At 42.2% G+C, this 15,683-nt stretch overlaps 1 protein-coding gene across 2 annotated transcripts in view; it reads right to left on the reverse strand.

Moving 5' to 3' along the window:
- Window positions 1-3,447: 3,447 nt before the first annotated feature.
- tln2b (talin 2b) overlaps window positions 3,448-15,683 on the reverse strand; it is a 60,696-nt gene continuing 48,460 nt past the window's right edge. For both annotated transcript variants that reach the window (XM_030794138.1, XM_030794137.1), the window contains exons 50-57: window positions 13,075-13,182; window positions 12,679-12,784; window positions 9,890-10,014; window positions 6,233-6,358; window positions 5,966-6,028; window positions 5,510-5,692; window positions 4,922-5,047; window positions 3,448-3,656 (exon numbers count right to left, since the gene is read on the reverse strand). In XM_030794138.1, the coding sequence (XP_030649998.1) occupies window positions 3,528-3,656; window positions 4,922-5,047; window positions 5,510-5,692; window positions 5,966-6,028; window positions 6,233-6,358; window positions 9,890-10,014; window positions 12,679-12,784; window positions 13,075-13,182 (966 nt within the window). In that variant the 3' untranslated portion in view covers window positions 3,448-3,527. The remainder of the gene's footprint in view (window positions 3,657-4,921; window positions 5,048-5,509; window positions 5,693-5,965; window positions 6,029-6,232; window positions 6,359-9,889; window positions 10,015-12,678; window positions 12,785-13,074; window positions 13,183-15,683) is intronic.

Genomic DNA, 15,683 nt, shown 5'->3' on the forward strand with positions numbered 1-15,683 from the left:
ACCTCAAGGTCTAGACTGTAGACCAGAGGGAGAAATGCCACATGCCCTTATTTGGTCATGCAGACTGTAATTTGGCAGTCTGCTACATAGCTCTGAGAGCACACTCTGACCTCCGGACCACACTGAAAGGTGTAACAGCGGCATCTATAGGAGAGAATGTGTCATTACCATTAGTGAAAAAACAGAAAAAAACTGTGTGTCTATAAAATATTGATATAAATAAGGTTTCAACAAATATCATTCTGTTGTAAATTGCACTTAACGTAGCCTCATGGAGTCCCTGTCTCAGTTCTTTGCTCTGTTCAGTGTTAATAAAGAGTGTAAACTACTGCCAGCTTGTCTTGGTGAATGCTCAGAGATTCCACTTTCTGCCTACTATGATGTTAGTGGGAACAGTGAGTCTGAAAGCCAAAATCGTTCTGTTCCAGGCAGGAATGTGAGGGAGAGATCTAGCACAGACACATCAGACTCAGAAAGTTTTTGTGTTTTCGGGTGCTAACAATGACAAAACAATGACTTCTCATCACTCATTTGAAACTCTTTATTTTCAGGGAATACAAAAAATACTTTAGAGACCAGATAAATATCTTACATACAGCATCATTTTTCATGTTCATATTTATTATCATCATTATTATTATTATTATTATTATTATTATTGTCACTATTTAAGCCTGTTAAAGAAAGCCCTACCTCTATTAAAACAAGTGCGCTAGTACATTTTTTCAGCTCTGTTAAAAGAGACCACACTTTTAAACCACACAGCTCAATATCTTCATTTCACTTATTACTTTAAAAACATCATATGTAGTGGTTGTTCCGAGAGAAAAAAAAAAGATATATTCATGGACTCTTGCTTGAGAGAGACTTACTGGGAATATTACTCACATTAAGTTTCATGAGTTTAGAGACATCTTAATTATGGAGTACAGAAGAGAGTCCTATTTTTGTCCTAGTTATTAATACAACATATGCACTTGGTAATGTTTTATAACACCAGCCAGACTTCTGTCACTTGAATTTTGAGGCAGGCAGTTTAGGGGCCAGCCAAGGCAATGCATCAGGCCCCATTAGGTAGAGCGTGGGACAGTTATATGACCAAAATCGGCCAATGGCTTTCAGGTTACGCCTAGAATAGAAACTATGTTGTCTGGACCCAAGAAGACAAGTACAGAAATACAGGATATAGGATTTAGAATATCCAGTTGAACTTGTGAGGCCCAGACAAACTGTTTTTCCTTTGTTTTTGTACCACACACTATAAGGCACAATGCAGTTTGATGAAAGAGCCGGTGACTTCTTGATCACACATAAAATCATAATTCATAAATCTTTTTCTCACTTCTTCCTCTTATAATTCATTTAGAGTCATCTGTAGAGTTCTTCTTATGCACTTACAAAGATTACTGGACTTCCTTACAGAAGAAATAACTATATTTTTTCTATGTTTCATACCTAACTCGTGGTATTTGCAGAGAGGAATACATTGAAATACCAAGAACGTCAGTGCATTCTACTCAAAGCTCAAAGTGCTGTGTAGTGTCTCATTTTATTTCCTGCAAGCCATGCATGGACAGCTGTCAGATATCCTCTTCACTAACAAATGCTTCACAGAGCAGAGAGAAACAAATGTTTAGATGATAAACAAGCTAGAGTTAAATGAGTCTCTTTCATCAGCACATTATGGATAAGTCAGCTGTGGACACCAATCACCACAGTGGCCTGAGGGCATGTGACCTAAGGAGAATTTCTTCATTGGAGGAAATCTCTTTAGGGGAAAAATGACAGTCATCTCAGATGTGTGTAGTGTTGCTTAGACGTGTGTAGAACAAGATTTTCTCCTCAGACTGAGTTCTTGACAGGAGCCTGGACATTGTCATGTAAACTGAGGTTGATATGCAAGATAAATTGGAGACAAAGAGAAAAAAACATTAGAGGATATGCAAATGCAGCCTGCTGTGGTAAGGTAGTGTTGGCTACATGTAGGTTTGTGGATTATATATAAATGTGAGCGAGTCTGTGTGTGTGTGTGTGTGTGTGTGTGTATGTGTGTGAGCACTGGAGTAAAGGGTAAGCATTAAAGCAGCATTATCCTTTTTACTGAAGTGCTTAAAAACATTTTTACAGTACTTCATTTTTTCTAATACTTATGCATTTCAGTTTCTTGTAAATATTGTATTGTATTTACTCCAACACCTCCCTGACTTTAATTTTTTATATATATATATATACACACACACACACACACACACACACACATATATATATACGTGTGTGTGTGTGTGTATAATCCCATCCCTATAGTATGGAATACAATATGTAGAACTCCATAGGCAGTAACCGGGGGTGGGGTGTTATCAGAAAATGTGTTATTTAAGTGAAATACAAGTAGTGTAAAAATGCACTTAAATATTTAGATATACGTTTGTGTGTGTATGACAGCTGGCAGAGACAGGACGGATGGAAAAAAAAGGATCATGAGGCATACTTTCATTAGATATGAAGTTAGTCAGGGAAAGAGAAATACCATATATAACAAACTGATAACTGCCTTTGTTTAAACTACTCTTCTGCCACCCAGTCACACTGAAAACACAAACAGCTATTCACACAAAGCATTTGGCATTTTTTTCTGACTAATCAATAGCACAGCATAGCATATCCACAGCTTACTCTGACTATAATCTAAATACTGTTATTTAGGCATGAATCTCCATGTGTTCTTAACCACTTTGACCGGAATAGTTCTGTTATTGCAGCTCAGCTATTGGCTGACACAAACCCTTACTGAAGAACATTAAGGAGGGGTGTTTTTTTTTTTTACAGAATTAAAGAAACATGTTCCTTTATGAATTGTCTCAGATTATGCGTTAGGTATCAGTCGTCACTAGGCCGTATGTGACTTACTTCTTAAAAAAGAGAAAGTATCCAGGTGTGTGTATGTGGAGTGTGTAGAGTAGGTTGCAGATTTAGGGATGTTTTTAGTACATGTGTCATACAGACATACCGATAGATCCAGGACGAGAATGATCATATGATAAATTATCACAGCCCTGGAATACAGCTGCAAGATAATGGTCTGCATTCAGGTAAGGTTAAATCACACACACACACACACACACACACACCATAGACGATCACTGATATGTCTATGTCACTCAGGGCCTCTAACTCACCCAGACTCTGTTAGAGCCCTGTTAGAGAGAAGCAACAAGTCACAGGCCTGCTACTCTCTGTGAAATGAACAACCAATCAAATCATCTTCATATAACCAATCACAGGCGTTTGCTTCTTCTTTTTGACATGGAAACTCAGATACAGCCACTCAGATAAAGTCCAGCCTAACTGGACCGCCCTCACACAGGCATACCCGTCTATGAGAGGAGAGGTCAAACCACAGATCTAGGCCCCACCCCCCTGTGAGGAGCAGCCAGTCACAGACAAGAACACCGCCCACTTGTCTTTTGTCACGTCCAGTTAAGTTCTTATGCATATGACTGTGTGTGTGTATGTGTGTGTGTCAGTGTTCAGCTCTGGTCTTCACGTAGTTCGCTGGGTAGGAACTTGTACTGCTGCTGTCTGATCTGGGCCAGTTTTTTGCGGGCCTCCTCCAGCTCTCTCTCTTTCCGCAGCATCTCCTCCTGAGCCGCGATGATCTAAAGATGGGAAAAAACAGTCAGCCACGCCTTTCACAGTCACGCCCATACTCAAACAACACTTATGATTCATAAATGAACATAAATGAAATGACCACTGTCAAAAAACAACAATGACAACAACAACAACAACAAAAAACATGCTGAACAATACACTGTACTGTTGTTCTATGATAGTGTATAATACTGCAGTAGAATAATCTTTACTGAAATCAATAAAGTCATTGTAAGCAAGCTGTACCAACAGACCAGCATTTGAAGGGTTAATTTCTATCCCCCTCTATGAAAGGGCAGAGTGATGACACTGCAGTTTATAGTTTTAAAAATATTATAACCGAAGGACAAAACCTTTTTTCCTCCCCAGAGTGATTTGTGTTAGAGTGAATCTCTGGAGTACATTTAAATCCTTTTATGTGAAACGTATAATTAACATAACTGAGCAGTCATAAAAAAATGGGAGGGAATTTCTGAAATGTGAGTCCAGAGAACGTATCTTGTTATTTTCTTATGAGGGGAGCTGTGGCGGATTTGTGTGACAGCGAGTGTGGATCAGAACCGGACCACTTCAGGGAACACAGCACAGTCAGAAATGTTCCTCTGTGAAGAGAAATTGGCTCTACTCTCCTCTCTTACAAACGCACAGTCCCTTACAGACATACACACACACCTCAACAGACACACACACACAAAATACACAAAACAGGCATAGACACAAACAAATGAGGGCACGCACACCCACATGCATACATACATGCAGACACACGCACACACTCAGACACGCACACACACACACTCACACACGCACACATACGCACACAAACACACTCACACAGGCACACACACGCACACACTCACACACACACATGTGCGCACACACATCACCCTCTCAGTGGGGATTCTGTTTCAGGTTGACTCTCCAGATGAGCATAAAAAATGGTGGGTAAAAAAGCCCAAGGCTTTGACTGGGCCAGCATCTCCTCTTCAATTACTCTGCATCTGGCTCCACATAAAACACATTAGGCAAAAGGACCAGGCCTTTGGTGAAATGAAAGAATGCAAGCACATCTCAGGGTACTCCCTGTGAAAGCAGCTGCAGATTCTTGGAAAACCACTGTATGGAAACACAGCTGATTTCTAGTTTTATCTGCCGGGGGCCAAACTAAATGCCGAAGCATGGCCTGCTTCATCAGGACCCGGTCAGTTCTGCGGGTCTTCAAAACGCAGAGTTGGCGTTTCTATGACGAGCTGTCATGGAGAAGACTCACCTGTGCGATTCCTCCGACAAATTTAGTCTTCACGACCACGCTGTCGTCGTCTGCCTTGTCAAAGGCGGCCTTCTGCGCTGCCTTCACCAGGTTGTCTGACGCCCTCTTCACTGCGTTTCCAGCCGCCTGACAAACCCCCCCCGCCCCAAAAAAAATCCCCATTACATCAAACACTTACTCACTGACACACCCTCAGTACTGACCAACAGAGCTGTAACCAATGACACTAATAATGTGTTTAAACCACAGCCCCCTATAACAGGTTACTAATAAATGCATTGGACTCTGCAACTCATTAGAAAATGCATTAGAACTGTTATGAATGTGAACATTTACATGCAAAATAAAATGAGATGTCAATTGCTATGCAGTGCATCAGTACGCACGTGACATCTTTTTCATTAAGTAGCTCCTTTATGTTATACGAGCACCTTACTTACCTTTTTTGGAGTGTTAATTTCCCTTGTTGCTTCATACAGATGTAAAACTTTTAACGGCATATAAAGGGACAACGTTTTGCTCTCTGTGTGTTATTTTATATTTTTACCTTTTCCCAGGGAAGAGAGTGAGTGAGGGAGGAAGAGTTACCTGCAGTCTCTTCATGGCCTCCGAGTCCTGGTCGGCTTTGACCTTACAGGCGACCAGCAGCTGCGCCGTGGATGCCGCCACCTGTTTGGCAGAAGAGATGAGCTTCTCCTCGCTGGCGTGGCCCTGTACCGAGGCGTTGGCAGCCTCACACAGGTTACTGGTTGCAGCTGCCACCATGCGAGCCTGGAGGTTAAAAAAAAAAAAGAAACACGCAAACAATCGTCAAGGTCATTTCTGCATACAAACATTAACACTGTGAGTATATATGGTATACATATATATGTGTGTGTGTGTGTGTGTATATATATATACACACACACACACATTTATATATGGGGTATAAATTTTAAAATCATGTCATTCTGAAAACATCAAAATTTTGTACCATTCAGACTGTAAATATTCCTCTCATTTTGTAGCTACTGATAGTTGTGATTAGAGAAGAATGAAACTCACAGCTGATATTAATCCTTGAGACCACTGGCCGTCATCCACGGCGTTGGCGGGGATAGAACCCACCTGAGGAAACACAAGCACACACAGACACACACACGTGTCACATATGAAAGTGATTCACTTTCTGTACAATTTACAGTGTGAACCCCACGCCTGGCTTGCTGAAATAAAAAGATGTGGAACTTGGAAAAGTACAAAGACAGTTGCTGTTTACAGTTGTTCTGAAGACATAATTTATCTTCAGTGCTGTTTCTTTCGGAAGCTCACCTTGCCTTGGGTCACTAGCTCCCTCTGAGCGGCTGAGGCAGATTTGACCAGAGCGCTGGTTGCCGCGGCGATGGATTTGGCTGCCTCTAAAATCTGCTCCTCAAAGTCCAGAGATTCATCCGCTTGCTGAAAACAAAAAATCATGATCATGATCTATCTTTCATAACAATTTGCCATTAAGAGCTTTGTCCTAGGGAAGATGGAATGATGCCCCCAGTGAATGACAAAAAGTGATGTTTATTTTTTAGTTTGTCAAAGCCGTCGTTGAAGGTTGATGGAGTAAATGAGTCAAACCTGATGGAATATTCTTTGAGCAAACCCCTATGAAAATAATTTTTTTTTTGTATTGTTTTGGTTTTTTTTGTTTGACACAAGCACACATTCATAATGGGCCGTGTATATCCTGTATATCTTCTGACATGCAAAGATTAATCTATGAATTCACCCGAGGCTCCTTGACAGTGCCCTCTTGTGGCACAGAGAAGCAACTGCATACTTCACATCCCATGCCACTGCTCAAGAGAGAAACCTTCACCACGATTCTCCAGGTCCCAAGGTGTGCAGTTTGTTAGAGCCCAACCTTTGCACAAAATCATTTGCAAAAGGTTTTTTGTGAAACTGCCACAACACTCGGACACTCACACACACACTCACGCACAACATACATACACCCATAGCCACACACACACACACACACACACACACACACACACACACACACGTGTGTCTGGAGACAGGGCGGGACACTGTAGGAATATGTTTGATATATAGTTGGACAGAAATAACAACCTAATATATCAAACATATCAGACAGAGGCCTGCAGAGAAGGCTTCCAAGTCTACCAGCCCACAGGGAGAGACACTGAGCCATGCTGGGGTAGGAGAGGCCCATCGACTGATGGATGGAGGAAAGGAGGGTCTACAAAGGGGGAGAAAGACAGAAATGGAGGGAAGAGAGAAGGAGAGAAGGAAGGGATCCTCTGCATGTGATGTCCACTCCCATCAATGGAGTGTTTATCACCTGTACAACAGTATCTGGTACACTTTTCTCCATAAAACACTGGAAAGTGAACATATAAAGGCTTAAACTTGTTGATTACACATTACATACACTCACTTTCTCTATGCCTGGTGTGGAGACTGTTCACTAATCAAATCAGCTGAGAAGTTTATTTATGTTTACTGGGAGGACTGGAAATATATCCAATTAAAAAGACTGGGAATCTCTGCTTAGTTCTGCTCCAGTGAGAGAAGGGTATTCCACACAGTTACATTCCACAGTTCGTCAGACAATTCAAACCAACACACTGTGAAAAGTTAGAAATGTTTGAAATGTAGAGAGAGACAGAGACAGAGACAGAGAAAGAGAGATACTAGAAGCTAATTCTTGTCCCAGCACAACTATCTGAAACAGTGTACTACACTCACAGTGAATCATCAAAAAAGGTTGTTTTCCCCCCCAGTATTCTAGGGTGCATCTGGCTAACATAATCAAATAATCCAGCTAAGGATAAACAGAGTGGTTCCATTAGACTACTTTACACTAGCAGTATTGACTGACAGGAGTTGACAAGAGGTGGGAGGAGAAGCTGATTTATAGTTGGTATTTTAGAAGAAGAAGTGTTGTGACACTCTGTGTTTAGAACAGATGGATGGCACAATAAAGCCAAAGAACTCACTGTAGAACGTGTTGATTTTCTCACTCAAGAGGAGCTTCAGACATATCAGCTTAACTTTGAGCTCACACCAAGATATGAAAAGATTCAAATACCATGGCACAAAGTCCCAAGCACAGTAAACACACAGACAGACAGACAGACAGACAGACACACCTGACAAACGAAGACAGGTGGGAGATTTGAGGATGGTAGCATTAGCTCATAATGTCATTTCTGTCTGGGACACACAGAAGAGACCATGCACACATTTTTTTTGCTAGACCGGTTATCTCTAAAGCTCTTCAAATAGCAAGGGTGTAGAGATTTCCTGTGCCTTTGTAGATTTGATCTGACACACACGCACACACACACACACTGGAGGACAGTTCTTGATCTCCTGGGGCCTCATGTACAAAACCTGGAGTAGAATACTAAAACACAGCGTACGCACAAAGCTGGAAAGCTTTCACTGCATAGCCTCTAAGAGGCGCCAACGGACAAAAACCATTAGAAATGTGTGTACGCCAGACATGAAGTTGGCGTGGAGGAACGTACATTCTCACATTCATTTCACTCTTCATACATCTGACCGTTAGCGTGAAAGATGGCGTACACACCTTTTTTGTGCATATGCAACGTTTGTACATGAGGCCCCTGATGTTTGTCAGGCTCACCTTCTTGGCAAACTTGGCAAGCTTATATCAGTCCCTCTGAACAATACAAACTGAATACTCTGCTTCCTTTTCCATAGCTGGGAGAACCAAACTGGTGGCTACAAAGCAGCATAGCAATGACAGCTGAGGAGGCTGTTACCCCAAAGCCCTTCCTCAGTTTGTTCAGCCCATGTTACCTTTTCAGACAGACTCAGTGGCAAGGTTATTAGGTACACCACCGCATCACTTCAAGAGAACTACATCTGTCGAGAGCGAGTCATGTGATCATAGTGTACTATATAAAGTAGGCAGATAGCTACTGTTCCAAAGGATGTTAGAATGGGGAAAAATGAAAGCTTGTCTAGGGTTTAGTGAGAATGGAGTGACATTCAAAAAACCCAGGTATTCGCAGCCCCATGAGCGAAAATGGCTAACGGACAAGATACGTTGAAGGAACGTTGCAAGAATCGAACAAAGAAATATGGCTTATCGGAACACACAGCTCGTCTGTGCTTGTCATAATTGGATTATAGCAGAATGAGACCACACAGGTTTCCCAGACATGCTAACTAAAAACAACAACAAGAAACTCATTTGGGGCAATGTTATCAAAGACACTGAAGAAACCAGGAGTAGAAAAACATTGCCTGGTTTGACAAATCCTAGTTCCTGTTATTTTCCTGGATCTGGCATAAGCAGCTTGAGTCCACAGACCCATCCTGCCTGGTGTCAAAGGTACCAGTTAGCATCTGTGGTGTAATGGTGTGTTGTTGTGGAAATTTTCTCCTGGCATACTTAGGTCCCTTGACACCGAGGCACATCTGGAGATGTGTCCCTTCATGGCTACAGCCTAACCTTCGTCACAAAGACACTAACGGCAGGAGAATGTACCATGTCACAAAACGTCCAGTGCCTCGAAACAGCTTCAGGACCATGACAGAAAGTTCACTTTATTTAAGCAGCCTCCAGTCTTCAGAGCTGAACACAACAGAACATCTGAAGAGTGGAGACGGAAACAAGCTGCCCACGACATGAAAGCACCGCCGTCCAGTCTGCAGTGACGGCGTGAAGTCTCTGTGTGTGAGAACAAACGAAATGTTTCTGAGGAATGAGTTTGATAGCTTGTACAGTCTATGCTTCAGAGAAGCCAGGCTAGTTTTGGAGGAAATGGGCTTCTGACCTGATACTTGACAGGTGTACCTGATAAACTAGCCACTGCTAACGTTTGTGGTAAGGAGCTGAAAAATACTTAAGAGTGTGTTTTTGTTTGTGAACTCTTGGCGAGAGGTGGATTAGTGTACCTTAGGTTTGGCTTTGTATTTAAGCTGTTAAACTGGCTTTTGTACCTTGGGTTTGGCTCTGGGTTTAAGCTGTTCCAGTTTCTTGGCGGCTGCTTCGATGGACGCCGCAGCCCCCAGCAGCTCCGTCTCGGCGATGACGGTGGGGTCCTCGGGGTCCACCCACTCTGAGCCTGCGGGGGTAGGGGTGGGAGTGGGGGTGGAAGTCGAGAAACTCAGTCAACGGCAGAGAGAAAACCAGACACGCAACACACTGCTCTCCCAATCATGCATAACACCAGCATTTCCCACTTCATCTCCATGAAGCCCTGTACTCTCTCTGTTTCCCTATGTCTCGCTCTCTGTTTCCCTGTGTCTCACTCTCTGTTTCCCTCTCTCTCTCTCTGTTTTCCTATGTCTCACTGTCTGTTTCCCTCTCTCTCTCTGTTTCCCCATGTCTCACTGTCTGTTTCCCTATGTCTCACTGTCTGTTTCCCTATGTCTCACTGTCTGTTTCCCTCTCTCTCTCTCTGTTTCCCTATGTCTCACTGTCTGTTTCCCTCTCTCTCTCTCTCTGTTTCCCTATGTCTCTCTCTCTGTTTCCCTATGTCTCACTGTCTGTTTCCCTCTCTCTCTCTGTTTCCCTATGTCTCACTGTTTGTTTCCCTCTCTCTCTCTCTCTGTTTCCCTATGTCTCCCTCTCTATTTCCCTCTTTCTCTCTATCTCTGTTTCCCTCTCTCTCTCTGTCTCTGTGTTCAAAACCAGTGCTAACACACATAATTCAACTCATCCACGGATCATCAAGTCTTCGCTCAACTGAATCAGCTGTGTCAGTGGTGGTTTAAGCTAAAGTTGCTGAGGGAAGTGGAAAGGCCTCTAGGAACAGATTGGAAAACACTACATTATGCAAGTAACTAAAACAAAAAGCACAGGACAGAAGTGGATTTCTCTAAAGAACTCTATCTCACAGTGTACATTACTGTTCATTACAGTAAACAGCACTAGACACAGAGTAATCTGCAAGTCTGACAGAAAGCCCATCGCGCCATGATGAACATATAAAACACAACCCTCTGTAGCACTTAAGAAAGAAAAATGTTTTCTTCTCGCTGACAAATGGATACATCCTCAGTTTCATTTCGTGTCTTAAAAGTTTAAATGGAGTTTTTGGAGACACACTTTTTGATGGATCGCCCCTTCTCTTTCTAAGGCTTTTAAAGTCATGATAAAAATGAGGCTGTTTTTGAACAGCTTGCAAAAACAGATGGAGTGATGTTTGTGCGGATTATGTTGAACCATGGGGAATTCTACTCAGCCATTCTCAATCTCTCCCCCCCCCCCCTCCCCTCGATCTTCTGTTCCCGCTATTTGCCTAAGAAATGTGATACTGAAGATCAGCACACCCAAAGTCATACTTACCACCATCTGAGGGCAGAAGGGAAAAAGAAACAAGAGTATTACAGAGGTGAAACTGAGAGGCCCACACAGTCTCACTCACTCACTCACACACACAGGTGACATTACTGACTAGCCCGGGGAAGACACTTCCCATACCAAAGGCCTGTATCTATGCTGCTATGTCTGACAGAGAGTTTAGCTTAGAGGTTTTGTGGAGTTTTCTTCTCTTGTAAAACAGTCAGTGTTTCTTTTAAGATTCAGTAACTCACGTTATTATCTTTCTTATGAAAAGATATTACTCTTTTTTATCAGGTATGATCATAAAGCCACTTCTGCTTAACTGGGACAAGGGTGGATGATGTTATGAGCACCTTCAGTTTTACCCACGGAATAGGACAGATATCAATTTTCAGTACAGTGCTTAAAATAATAACTAATAGAAGCAAGATGACACATGCTTGTCAAAATCTGTCATTAAGCATTCATTCCACTGTCATAAGACTGACATACAGTCAGTCATTAGGCATTCATTCCACTGTCATAAGACTGACATACAGTCAGTCATTAGGCATTCATTCCACTGTCATAAGACTGAAATACAGTCAGTCATTAAGCATTCATTCCACTGTCATAAGACTGACATACAGTCAGTCATTAGGCATTCATTCCACTGTCATAAGACTGACATACAGTCTGTCATTAGGCATTCATTCCACTGTCATAAGACTGACATACAGTCTGTCATCAAGCATTCATTCCACTGTCATAAGACTGACATACAGTCAGTCATTAGGCATTCATTCCACTGTCATAAGACTGACATACAGTCAGTCATTAAGCATTCATTCCACTGTCATAAGACTGACATACAGTCAGTCATTAGGCATTCATTCCACTGTCATAAGACTGACATACAGTCAGTCATTAGGCATTCATTCCACTGTCATAAGACTGACATACAGTCTGTCATTAAGCATTCATTCCACTGTCATAAGACTGACATACAGTCAGTCATTAAGCATTCATTCCACTGTCATAAGACTGACATACAGTCAGTCATTAAGCATTCATTCCACTGTCATAAGACTGACATACAGTCAGTCATTAAGCATTCATTCCACTGTCATAAGACTGACATACAGTCAGTCATTAAGCATTCATTCCACTGTCATAAGACTGACATACAGTCAGTCATTAGGCATTCATTCCACTGTCATAAGACTGACATACAGTCAGTCATTAGGCATTCATTCCACTGTCATAAGACTGACATACAGTCTGTCATTAAGCATTCATTCCACTGTAATAAGGCTGACATACACACTGTCATGACATGTCTCCCACAATGGATACACTCCACATGCATCCCTCAAATACACTGGCTTTAGTGGTGTGTCAGATAAATGTTCTGTGTGTGTGCACGCGCGCGCGTGTGTGTGTATGGGTTTGGTGGCTTCACCTTTCATGGCCTCAGCTGTCTGGATGAGTTCAGAGACAGAGGCAGCCACTCTTTTAGACAAGACCACCAGGTGCTGCTTCTGCTCCGCTGTGGGCCTCTGCAGTACCTGAACACACAGCACAGAGAGACGGGTCAGAACACACACACACACACACACACACACACACACAGCACGGAGAGACGGGTCAGAACACACACACACACACACACACACACACACACACACACACACAGCACGGAGAGACGGGTCAGAACACACACACACACACACACACACACACACAGACAGACATACAGACACACAACAAAGAGAGAGGGGTCAGAACACACACACACAGATCAGAGAGAAAGCGAGAGAGAACACACACAGACAGGACAGGATGAATCTGAGGCCACCTGTAGGACATGTTCCAGCAGGTCGACATATCCGCTGGTGCACTCTGCTCCGTACTGCAGAGCTCTGTTCCTCACATCCTCCCCAACCTCCTGGTGGTATGCAGCTTGCTGAGGAGGAAACCCAACACAGTACAACACTTTACTACCACAAAGTATCAGCACTCTCCAACCACTATCAGTTAACTTATTACAAACCCATTACTGACAACACTCTCACAGCAATAACACCAGTAACTTCACTTAAACCCCTTTCACACATGCACTGCAACCCTAAAATAATCGGGATTCTAACCGGCGTTTATTCTACAAGCCCCACAGTACAAACTCCGTTTTCTCTTCGTTTTGGTCCATGTGTGAATAGAGCGCATTACAATCCGGAGTACGCACAGCGAGCAAGTGGGCGTGTTGATGCCGTTTCTAACATGCGACTGGTGCGAAACCGGAAGAATACAAACATCCGAGGGTGGAGTAGGGTCATTTATACGAAGACGCCAACAAAAATGTCTAACTGGAGGGAGGATGAGATTTGGGAACTTCTGTCGGTAAGGGCTGACGCCTTGGCCGCCTTTTTCGATGCGTTGTAAACAAAACACTGCGATTTTCGCACAGTACTTTTTGCATCATGTCCTGCCTCCTGTACGCTCTACCCAGATGCCACCCCTCGTCTAAACCAAACGGAGTATTTCGAGTAGGTGAGAACGTGTCTGACACTGACACAGTCTCCTATTGTGCACTACATGTGTGAAAGGGCAACTTTGGACAGAATGTGAACCTGATTCTGCGGACATAGTCCATAGTGCATATGTAAAAACAGCTTTAGATACAACATCAATACTGCTCAAGCACTTACGTATCAAATGCAGCGATATATCAAGCACTATGCCCCTAACACCAGTAATATACCAATACTACTCAAATTACCTCCACACCAATGCCATCCCATTACCTACACATACGGAGTATCAGACCAGTTACATTTTTCCAAGTGTCACACAGAGTATCAGTCCTGCTAGATCAACACAGTCCTATTATCCACACACAGGGAATCTGTCCTGTTATATCAACACAGTCCCATTGTCCACACACAGAGTATCAGTCCTGTTCTACTGATACTAGTTATAGTGAAACACCTGCTCTGTCAATGCCTGTGAGGACCTTTGACATTCTGCTTTGCCAAAATTCTGTCATATTCAGATACATATGACACAGAACCCTGACTGTCTGGTGTGGGAATTTACCATCCTCCGTGACTCAAAGTGACACTGAGATACTGTGATATGGAGCAAACCAAGTGTGCTCACAGTGAACCACTGAGTGTGTGCCATAGTGATACAAGGTAAGAGAGTGACCGAGTGTGTGTGTGTGCCCGCGTGTGTGTGCGCCAGTGTTAATTTTGGCAGGTAATTTCGATTTAGTCTTAGTTTTAGTCTTTTGACTAAAATACATATTTGTTTTTGTCATATTTTAGTCATTTGATCAGTATTAGTTTTAGTCTAGTTTTAGTAAATGAAAACTAGACAAGTTTTAGTCACATTTTAGTCAATTTGCATTTTTTTAAAATTAAATCAGAGCAGTGATTTCATGAAGCACACAGATATTCTTAGGCTTGCTATAGGTATGCACAATTAACGTTACCAAGTCAAATGAACAAGAACACATAGCCATCTGCTCCTAGCTAACAAAGTTAAGCCTTTAAGTTGATTTTGATAGAAGTTTAACTTTTTTTTAATCATTTCTTGGCGGCGCCTCTTCAAATACCTCTTGAGGTTTGAGGTATTTTTCCAATCGATTGTGCACCCACATTGTTTGTGTTTTACTTTCAGTTGTATTATAGCTAAAATGAGTCACAAATCTGTTCTTTCTCTTCTTCAGAGAGTAGCCATGATATGAGTTGCCAACACTGTTGCCAGATTAACGTATTTTGAAGGAAATTATCGTACACGAGTCATAACCAAGAGAACAAATAAGTGTAAATACGTAATTTCAGAAAACACGTATTCACTGAGATGAATGACTTTTTGACACCGCTGACAAGCCCCATTGTTTAAAGACAAACTTTGCCGCTCTCTTGTCCTCACCTTCCTGTTCAGCATCCTTTTTTTTTGCTGTTTTCACGTGGATGCAGTAGTAAGCTATGGCTAGTGCAAACTCTCTTTATATGAGCAGGCACTTATTTGACGAGCTCATTTAACTTGCAATATTATAATGATAATTGCATTTCACTGGGTAAATATAGTACTGGCCTGTAATTTACTGCAGTCAGTATAAAATACCCCAAACTTCTGACTTGTAAAGATTTGATTAATGGTTAACGACAAAAAAAAAGTTAACGACATTCGTGCCGGTGAGTTATTCATCATAACAAGAATGATTGGCTGGAAGGAGTGTGAGAGGAGATGCGTAAACACCGACGTAAGATCCATATTTGACTATCCTAATCGTGTCAGAAAAAAGATTAAAATGAGACAGCCTATCCTGATTACAACTACTAATGCTAAGTGTCACAAAATCATCCAATTATCGTACATTATGGGACTTTTGGCTGGTTGCCAGGTTAAGGTTAGTTAAAATGTTTAATGTTCGATTTTCAGAGGAGGGAGGCTATAATT

This window comes from Chanos chanos, chromosome 2 (genome assembly GCF_902362185.1).
Source record: "Chanos chanos chromosome 2, fChaCha1.1, whole genome shotgun sequence".
In the NCBI taxonomy this organism is placed as follows: Eukaryota; Metazoa; Chordata; class Actinopteri; order Gonorynchiformes; family Chanidae; genus Chanos; species Chanos chanos.